The 10,131-nt window shown below is 49.7% G+C and overlaps 2 protein-coding genes across 3 annotated transcripts in view; one reads left to right on the forward strand and one right to left on the reverse strand.

Moving 5' to 3' along the window:
• Nucleotides 1–1,397: 1,397 nt before the first annotated feature.
• On the reverse strand, nt 1,398–4,634 carry Tp53rk (TP53 regulating kinase). The gene is made up of 2 exons (XM_008827424.3): nt 4,340–4,634; nt 1,398–2,297 (listed from the first exon to the last, which is right to left on the reverse strand). The coding sequence occupies exons 1-2, from the start codon at nt 4,599–4,601 to the stop codon at nt 1,819–1,821; spliced, it is 741 nt and encodes a 246-aa protein (XP_008825646.1). The 5' UTR covers nt 4,602–4,634; the 3' UTR covers nt 1,398–1,818.
• Slc2a10 (solute carrier family 2 member 10) overlaps nt 4,566–10,131 on the forward strand; it is a 24,835-nt gene continuing 19,269 nt past the window's right edge. Inside the window, exons 1-2 of one of the 2 annotated variants that reach the window (XM_029560796.1) lie at nt 4,566–4,811; nt 4,906–5,162. In XM_029560796.1, coding sequence (XP_029416656.1) covers nt 4,600–4,811; nt 4,906–5,162 — 469 coding nt within the window. In that variant the 5' untranslated portion in view covers nt 4,566–4,599. The remainder of the gene's footprint in view (nt 4,812–4,905; nt 5,163–10,131) is intronic. The other variant, XM_029560797.1, reaches the window with a different exon arrangement.

Genomic DNA, 10,131 nt, shown 5'->3' on the forward strand with positions numbered 1-10,131 from the left:
ATTAGGGTCAAATTACATACAGTTGGCTGGGAAGAGTGGCTGGATAATGCAGTGAGGGTCCAATGACCCTGCTTGGCCCTCCTTTAATGAATGAGCACAACTGTTAACAAGCCCAATTGTGATGATGTTTAGTGATCAGGCTCAGCTAAAGTTGTAATGATGGTAGTTATTTCATGTAGAAGGGACTGCTGTATAGCATCATCTTATTAAAAGGACCCACCATGTGGAGGCAGGATCTGGGGTTTCTCAGGCAATCCTCTGCCTTCTCAGCACCTGACAGAGAGGCCAGAACTCGGCACTCTGCTGAGATCAGAGCCGCTACACCGATGGAGGTGGAAACCCACCCTCTCGACCTTGAACTTTGCTGGGATTACAGGTGTGTACCACCAGGCCCATCTTTTTAAAAAATTTTTATGTGTATGACTATATTGCCTGCATGTAAGTACACCCATGTCGTGCAAAGCCCACAAAGGTCAGAAGAGAGCATCAGATTCCCCTAGAGCTGGAGTTTTGGTTACTAGCCACCATGTGGCTGCAGGGGATTGAACCCGTGTCCTCTGCCAGAGCAGTCAGTGCTCTTAACCATTGAGCTAACTCTCCAGCCCCACGATGCTCATTTTTGGGTTATTTCACTTTGGGCAGTTTAGACAGGGGAAGGTTAAGAGGGCAGTTGATTTGTACAAAAATGATCAAGTACACATACCACCAGCAACTTTCTAGGTGTTTAACAACCACTCCTCATCTACTGTGGCCTGTATGTGGATTCATTTAGGCGCCATAGTTCTCCACATGGTACAGAGGAAAACTGAGGAGCTTGAAGCCAGCCAAAGTCACCCAACTGGCAGCAAGTGAGGGGCCGAAGCTGAGCAGCTCTCAGGGTCCCAGAGCCCCTCACAAGTCAACTCTTTCCTATAAGGCAAGAGCCCATTTGCTGAGTATCTGCAAGATCATCAAGGTCATATGGAGGGGCCAGGCTAGAAACAGGGTTCCCAAGGCTCCATCCCAGGAAGGGGTGCAGGTTGTTCCCAGGCATTGGTAATCCGAGTGAGCATCACTGCTGGGAAGTGGAAAAGGACCTGGACAGAGGATACAGAATTCCAACTACATGCATACCAGGAGCTGCTGAGGCCAACTGGCCCTGAGCTGTTCCCTGGCTTTTGCAGCCAAACCTGAGGGCCTGAATTCAAATCCCAAGAATCTACATGGTAGAAAGAACTGACTCCTGAAATATATTCTCTGACATCCACACACATACTTGCATACACACAAAATAAAGATTGTCATGGCCAATGTCTCATTTCTTTTAAAAAATTTATTTTCAGTGTGTTTTGCCTGCATGTGTGTGAGTGTACCCATGTTGTGCAATGCCTGAGGAAGCCAGAAGAGGGCACTGGGTCCACTGGAACTGGAGGTTGTAATAGATGGTTGTTAGCTGCTAAGTGGGTGCTGGGAACCAAACCTGGGTCCTCTATAAGACCAGCCAGTGCTAGTGCTCTGAACCACTGGGCCATCTCTCTAGCACCCTAATGTCTCATTTCTTATAGAACCAGTAGAAAGCCAAGTGTGGCCACTCACACCTCCAACCCCAGTACTTGGCAGGCTGAGGCAGGAGGATTGTCATGAATTCAAGGCCAGTCTGGGCTACAAACCCAGTTGTGCCTAGACCAGGCCTTATAGATGTGGTAAACTCCTCAGAACAATGAACTGTGGATGGTGACAGAGCCTGATCACAGACACTTAACAATCCCCACAGCTTTACTGAGGTCTAACCTTGCTCACAGCATGTCTTCATGTTGAAAACCAGTCACACCCACTCTTCTACCCAACCATGGACCTCTTTCTTCCTCTCAGGCGTACTTCATCTAACTTCTTCAGCACAGGGCCAGGCTTTCTGGACGAGGTGGAGTAGCTCTTCAGAAAGGCTTCAAACACGGCCTCGGTGTTGGGGTGCGTGCTGAGGAAGGCCTTCTCCAGGACGTAGAGGTCCACTCCTTTATCTTCAGGCAGTCCCGAAATGAAGCTCAGCCCGAAGTCTATGAGCACGATGCTCAGCTGCGCCAGGGGCGGTTTCAGGAGCATGTTGGAGGTGGTGAGGTCACCGTGAACCAGGTCCTGGTCATGCATTCTTGCCAGAACCTGCCCGACTCTCTCAGCCAAGCCCAGGAGGCTCTGGGGGTTCTTGTCTGTCTCCATGGTGGACTGAATGTAATCTCGAACAGTCACCGAGTCTTCGATTTCTTCCATATACAAGCAGTTAGAGGCATAGTCCACAAAAAAGACAGCTGGGGCGCAAATCCCTGCGAACAACACGTAAGTGGTTAGTGAGTTGATGCTTTATGATGGAAGGCTTCATTTCCAAAGGCTGAGCCAGTTTTTCCATCTGAATCTACTTACTTTGGAAAAAGGTTTCAGAATGCTGTGGAAAATGCTACAACTCATCTGGAAGTTTCCCAGCTCAAGCCCTGCAGGACTATGGCCTGAGACCACCCAGGGCTAGTTTGGAGGCATCAAAGCTTGCACCTTCATTCTCAAGACACCCTTTATGACAATGGGGACCCAGCAGTAAACAAGGTGACCACCATCCCTGTTTGATGAAACTCAGGAGAGGTGAAACACAAAACAGGAACACACAAATAAGTTCATTAACTCTGCACGCTAGAGTAGCCAATAGCCCCACAAATTTAACAGGTCAAGACTATATAATCTCTAGTCTGTTGGAAGACTCACCTTTCCAATTTCACTGGTCAATCACCTAGTCACAGGACCACCCCTAGAAAGGCAGGGCCATCTCAAGTTATGCTAAACAGAGGGGCAGAATACCTGGTGAGTTAATAAGATATTGAACTTTACTGGCCTGGAATCCCACCTCTCAGTGTAGAACTTCTCTTCTCAACCCAGCAACATGCAGGTGTCTGTAAGTCGGCCCACCTTTCTGAATTCTTCAGAAAAGTGTAATCTCTCCTTTTCTTCTTCTTCTTTTTCTTCATATCTCTTTTCTAAACATGCTTTCTTTAAGGCTTTGCGCTGCCCTAGCATCCTGTATTTCTTTACTTTTTCCCTAAAGCTCCCTTCTCCAGGCCATGTGGCTGTGGCAGCCACGCCTTTGACCTCCATGCAGGCTCTAAATCTGTATGGCTTCAGGGCTTGCTTTCCTTCTCCCCTCCATTCTCCTCCTCAAGGCAGCTAGCCTGCCCTAAGGATTTTTCCTTGAAATTCTAATGAAATTGTAAAAGCTTCCCTTTGGGTCCATTCTTAAATTCTTTTATGAATGAGACTAAGAACCCTCTAGGGAATGCTCTCCCCATTTAGCAAGGACAGTAAAGTGCTTGCTTGCTCACGGCTGAATATCCCCAGATCTCCCAGTACTGAATAGCATCCTGGTGCTCAGGCGCCCTGGTGCATGGTAGGTGCAAAAACCCCAGAAAACACTCCTTAAAGAGAAGACAAAGGCCATCACTTCTGAGGCACAAAGATAGGCCACTCTTTAGCTGTGGAACCTTGGGCACATCCCTCTCTGTGCCTGTTTCTCTTGAGGCTAAGGTTTTGGGTGATGATACACAGTTGGTATTTTTCTTTTCTTTTCTTTTCTTTTTTTTTTTTTTTTGGTTTTTTTGAGGAAGGGTCTCCCTATAGCCCCAACTGGCCTGGAACTAAGTACACCAGCGTGGCCTTGAATGCAAAGATCCACCTTCTTCTGCCTCCCCAGTACTGGGATTTAAAGGCATGCGCCACCACACCCAGCTTTTCTTTTTGATTTTTTTTTTTTAACGAGGTCCCACTTATTGATTGCTGACCTTAATTCCTGATTCTTTTTGATTTTTAAGTAAACGATTTAATGTAATTTGATGTTTACTGAATGCTGTGTCAGCATACAAACACAACATATGACATATATACCTTGTCTCATGGTCACAAGATCCGAATGGTACCTCTTCTATGACCTACAGGCGAGGAAACCGAGGCAAGGAGGCCAAACGACTTGAAAGGGCACATAGGAAGTAGCGGGGTCAGAATCTGAGCCCAGTGAACCTGGCTGCAGAACCAGCACTTGTCAACAAACCTGCGTCGTCAAACTACCGGCCGGAGCCAGAATGATGGCACACAGAAACCTTACAAGTGGGGAAACTGAGGCCCCGGGGTTAAAAAACGTTCAACCTTGAGAGAGGCGGCAGAGCCACGAACCCAGCGCAACGAGTCCTGCGAGACCGCGGGAATCCCGAGGCATCCGTAGATGACGGAAGGCTTTTCCCACGGAGGAGCCGCCGTCCCATGTCCTCCCGCCCTGTGTCCCCGTCTTCCCGCGCCCCGTCCCGCCCGGTCCCTCCCGGCCCCGCCTCACCCGCGCGGCGGCAGCGAAGCAGCGCGCGGGCCTCCTGCACCGTCCGCCGCCGGCCGAGCCGCGCCTCCAGTGCCGGGTGCCGGTAGCCCTTGGGGAAGCGGTACTTCACCACCGCCGCGCGGCCCTGGAAGCGGCCTCGGAAGACGCGCGCCTCGGCGCCCTGCTTCACCAGCTCCAGGCCGCTGAGGAAGCGGCGGCTCCGCTCGCGTGCCGCGGACAGCGCCTCGGCCTCGGCTACCGACTCCGAAGATGCCTCGGCCATGCCTTCGGCTCTCTGGGACCCTAGCTGCGCGGCTTCCGCCCGCTTCAGAAATCCTGGGGCATTTTCCGCCACTCAACACCGCCCCCTACAACCCCGCAGCCCTGCAGAGTGGTTCCGCTGCCTGACCTTTCCGCTCTTACCCGTCCCTCTCTTTGTCTATCTCCGTAAGCACTCGGGAACAACTTCTCTCCGTGACTCTCAGTCCTTGGGGTCCGTCTCCACGTTAGAGGCTCTTTTGGGAAAACTCTTTTGGGACGTTCTGCTTTATACTCAGATATTTTTCTTTTTTCTTTTCTTTCTACAGGGTCTCACCGTGTGGCTCAGGCTGGCTTCGAACTCGCGATCCTCCTCCTTCAGTGGATGGGTACATGCTCTGCAAGCTGGAAGAGGGGAAGGGACCTGGGCACAACGTCCTACCTGAGACGCCACCAGTACCTGGTAGCTGCCATCATCCCTCTGAATTCCGGATTCCCTATCTTCAGAAAGATGGTGCCTGGTTCTGTTTTGTCCAGAACTTATCAGAATTAAATGAGGCGCTGATTGTGGAGTGCGGTTGGACAGGTATCTACCTTCTTTGCTTGTTCTTTATCCTCCCTCCCTCCAACCCCACACCTGCCTTGGGGCCCTGTTGGAAAAACGGAAGTCCTTTGGTCGGAGGGTTGATATAGCAACCAGCATCCTGGCTCTGTGGTCACGGGGTTTTCTTCACCCACAGGACAGGTCCTTTTTCATACATTAGACCCTTTTGTGTGGGCAGAATGTGTTTTCCATCATCACACTACACAAGGCTCACCCAGTTCTATTTATAACACTCAGTTCTCAAGTCTGTGGCTTCATTATCATAATTGTTTATGTCCACAGTTATCTCTATGGTGACCAAACCCATCTGAACCTTTGTTTTAGAAATCTATGCAAAGATACTGACCAAAAGGCAGGGTTTTGAAGTCAAACAGGTTTTGGCTCTTTAAACTGGGTTCAGAGCTTTCGGTGACTCTCCAGTGTGTTGACTTAACCTTAATTCAGCCTGTGAAGTCCACAGGGAACTCCTGCATCTCTAACGGACTCTTCCTCTACCAGATTCCCTGGAGTTATCTGCTGAGCAGAGACAGAGAGTGCCTGGGCAGCACTGACCACAGTGCACTGAGGGAGCTGGGCCAGGGGCCTGGTACGGCTAGTACAGCACTGCCCAGGGAAAAACATCTTGTATTATTCACAACCTCTCTGGCAGCATGTGACCTGCTTAAATGCCAGGGAAATTTATATTAGACACAGTTACACCAGCGCTCACGCAAGGCCATCAGAGCTTGTACCCAGCTGCCTCTCAGCTCTTCTTTGCTCGCTCTCTCACTTGCAGGCTCACCTTCTGAGGAGCTGGCACCTGGGATCTGTAGCCCCAACAGAGGTTGACCCTTTCCAATGGCGTCTGTGCCAATCACTGCACACCCAATGGCTTAGATAATCACTTCTCACAGATCTGGAGATCAGAAGTGTGGAGTGGTCCTTCCTGAGGGAAAATTGAGGTGTTAACAGAGGTGTTAACAGCATGGTGTCCCTTTCTGGAGGCTCTGGGGAGACTTTTTTTTTTTTTTTTTTTGGTTTTTTTGAGACCTTGAACTCCTTGAACTCACAGAGATCTGCCTGCCTCTGCCTCCTGAGCTCTGGGACTAAAGGTGTGTGCCACCACGCCTGGCCTAAGCCTCTCTTTGGCTCTTTTAGTTTCTAGCATTCCAAAGCTGCCCTCACATACAGTAGGAACTCAATAGATGCAGGCTGAGTTAATCACTGAAGTTAGGAACAGATGGATAAATGAATTCTTTCATGAGAATTAGGTCCTGCTCCTCAGCATACCCCACCTGCTCCCAGCTGCTGATTCATAGATGCATACACATCCCAGGGATGGCCAGTCAGTCTCAGTTCTAACACTGGTGAGATCTCTCTGGAAAAGCCTCAGCTGTCAGGACCCTCAGTGACTAACAGTGGCCATGGCTGCTGGACCCTCAGTTGTCGGCACCCTCGGTGACTAAAGGTGGCCATGGCTACTGAAGCCTCAGGTGTTGGACCCTCAGCCCTTACAGTGTTAATTTGGGGCCTTGGATGCCGGGCTTCTTGGCTCTTAGAACTTTGAAGCTTCCTGGAGCTCTTCCAGTGACAGAGCCATAGTCCCATGGTCTTGGCTCCTCATAGCCGTTTCTATATACCTCCCTGGCTTGTGCCATCTCTGTTGTCTTCTCCACGTCTGAAATTCTCCATTGGCTGCCTTGGTGGCCTCCTCTCATGTTCCAACTCGGCCCTCACATAGGCAAGAAAAGACCGTGCGGGGGAAATGTTTCTATTGCACCTACTGTTGCAGCACCAGGGGGCAACGCAGAGGGTGCCCTCCAGCTGACACAAAAAGTAAACTGCACAGCCTGATTACATGGGGAGGGTATGTGGCATGCAAGTGATGGGTTGTGTTTGATAGATAAAGTAGCCTATGGATGAATCCGATTGATCGGGAGCAAGCACCAGGACACAGATAAGACTTATCAGAATAGAGTTTATTAGCAAAGGAACACATGAGACAGATTCCTTTCTGGGCAGGGAAAATGTCTGCCCCGGGTTGTGAGCTGGGGTCTTTTATAGGGGGAGGTTTCTGGGGGCTGCAGAAGGCAGGAAGATATATATTTTTTTAAGTTAGGCAGGGGGAAGCTGGAGAGCAGGACTGTTAAAACATGCCCTCTTTAGAGATCAAAGGGGAAGCCTGCTGTGTTGGCCAAACAGCAGAGAAAAGTCTGCTTTTCTTGACTTCAAAGACCTGGGTGCTTATCAACTCAGGTCCCTTTTCTCAGGGGCTTGCGAGATCCATGAGACCCTGTTGGTGAGGGGCCAGGGCTATCTGAACCTTAACAGTGTTGGGACCGATCACATTATTGCACAGCTAGTGCACACATACAGACCAATCACAGGCCTTGTGTAAGGACCAATCACAAGTCCCACACTCCTCAAACACTGGCTTCTCCCTAGGTTACTAAAGAGGTGCTCCCCTTCCTCTTGAGGGAGAATGGGGTCATCCTAAATTCACTGGAGGTCAGGTATGGTGATGCACATCTTTAATCCCAGCACTTGGGAGACAGAAGCAGGTGGATCTCTGTGAGATCAAAGCCAGCCTGGTCTATATAGCAAGTTCAGTGCCAGGTGGGGCTCCAGGGAAAATCCAGTCTCAAAAAAACAAAACTAATGATAAATAAATAAATGGTTAGCTGGGGCTTGCCCTGGGGTGCTGCCTTCCAAAGCTTGTGCAGGGTGTCTGGAGCACTCCTGATTGGACAAGATCTTCTGGGGCAGGTGCCCTGGCTTCAGTTGCAGTGGTCCTCACTGCTGGGGTTCTCAGAGTGACCATCAAGTTCCAAAGCAGCTACTCTTGTCAGCAGCACCACCCAGCCATTTGCCAGAGAAGCTGCTCAGCTGACGGTCCCCAGGCCAGGCTTCAAGGAATGAGAGAGGGGTCTCTGCTTCTGTTCAAAGGCCTGAATGGGTCTGCTCCCAATAGTTTTGCTCATTTACAGAAAAACATTATAGAGTGATTACAACAAAGACTTTAAGCTCAAGTCAAAGCTAACACTTTCTAGTCTTCAACAGTAGCGATGTGCAGCAGTGGCGAACCCCTGGCCCAGCTTAGGGAGAGTTGGGGCCCCATCTCTCTCACCTGTTCTTTCCAAGGTAGACGCTGGGAAACAAAACCCAGAAGTCTTACAAGCTGGCTGCTTGGACGGTAGGAAGAGGAACATCCTTCAACAGTCAACACTGAGCCGATACAGGGTGCAGGGCACAGGTTTTTCCCCCACACCCTGGGGCAAAGAAGGAAATATAAAAGATTTTTTTCCAAAGTTCCAACTCACATAGCTTCTTTTCAGTGGGGAAGACACAATAAATAAAGCAGGTCTACCGTGTTATAGAGGTAAATACAGCTTTGTTGTAGGAAGGCAGACAGGGCCCCATTATCTGTACAGACACTCCAGTCCACACCGCCTCCTTTAAGGTCATTCTCCATTTTTTTTTTTCTTTTTTTTGGATCAACGTAATTAGCAGTGATGGGCATGCATTAGCTATTTATCACTCAATAACAAATTACCCACATACCTAATGGCTTAAAGCAAATTCAGCCCCTCTTGGTGTCTACATCTGGCAAGGTTGAGAACAAGGTATTAGCAGAGACACCTGGTCACCCAGGGGGGGCTGGGGGAGATGTCCTTTCCAAGCACACTGTTAAGTTTGGCAGAGTTTCCGTCCCTCCCAGGAGGCTGATCTAAGGGCCTCACTTCCCCACTGGCTAGTGCCTGGAAGCATCAACCTTGTGATTGTGATTTGGTAGAGCCTTGTCCTGGGGGCCACTCCATCGGGTGCCTTACCCCACAGCAGGTGATTTGCAAAGAGGGAATGGGCGAGCAATCAGGGAACCAAGAGCAAGGTGGACACCACTGGCTTTTGTAACAGAATTGTAAATGGCAGTTTGGCCGAATTCCATTTATCAGAAGCCAGTCACTGATTCTCACACACTGGCTGGGAAGCCAGGGAATCAGATGACCCTAGGGTACAAATGCCAGGGAGCAGGGGCCACTTAGAGGCATTTTGAAGCCACCTCTGCCTCCACCCAGACAGAACTTTTCTCCTTTGAGAGGGACAAATGAAGAGGGGGGGTCTCTGGCCCTGGGAGGCACTGATGATGGCAGGTGGGCACATATCTCTAGGACCCAATGCGAGTCCCAGAGAACAGGAGCACTGTGGCCAGCTCCTCACACAACTGCTGTGGACAATCTCACAGGACTGCAACAGCCCTTGCTGACCAGATGATGACAATTCCACAGAGGAAGGAGGAGACACCACCTGGGAGTGACCAGAGACCCCCTCAGACTCTAGTCCATGCAGCATGGTGGGGAAGTAGGAAGCTGAAAGTGCCGCTTCAGAAGCTCCATTTTCCAGTAACTGGCTCATGTTTGAATGCTTGCCCCTAACTTATTCTCTCTTTTGAAAGCTGTGGAGACTCTAGGAAGTGAGGCTTGTCTGTCAGAAGTAGTTTACTTAGGGGCAGGCCTTTGATGGTTACATCTACCTCTGGTTCTGGCTCTGAGGTCTGCTTCCTGTCTGTGGCGATATAAGGAGCCTCTGATCATGCTCCTGCGAGTGTGAACTCCACTCTGCCTTCCCTGCTATGATGGACTGAAATCCCTCTGAAACTACGAGCCCAAGTAAACCTCTTCTTGTTGGTTCTTTGGTCACAGGGATGCAGAAGTATCTAGTCTTGACTTCCAACTCAGCAATATATGTTGTGTGCTCTTGGCTTTAGTTTCCTTGTGCACAAAATGCAGATAGACTGTAATAATTTTTACCTTAGGTTGAGGAGGTTAACAGGGATCTAATACACGTACAGTGCTAAGTCCAGCTAATTATCATTCAATCATCTCAGCTCAAAGCCCAGCTCTTCATGCTGCAGTTTGGTCTAGAACTTTGCAGATTAAACCAACCATTTCTTTATTTTCTTTTCTCTCTTTCT

Source organism: Nannospalax galili, unplaced genomic scaffold, assembly GCF_000622305.1.
Source record: "Nannospalax galili isolate Female #2095 unplaced genomic scaffold, S.galili_v1.0 scaffold492, whole genome shotgun sequence".
Lineage (NCBI taxonomy): Eukaryota > Metazoa > Chordata > Mammalia > Rodentia > Spalacidae > Nannospalax > Nannospalax galili.

Excerpts from the sequence above, each read along its gene's own strand:
- Tp53rk (XM_008827424.3), bottom strand. The coding sequence starts at position 4,601 with ATGGCCGAGGCATCTTCGGAGTCGGTAGCCGAGGCCGAGGCGCTGTCC. Across the intron at positions 2,298-4,339 it reads GCTTCGCTGCCGCCGCGCGG|GGATTTGCGCCCCAGCTGTC; the intron begins GTGAGGCGGGGC and ends TGTTGTTCGCAG.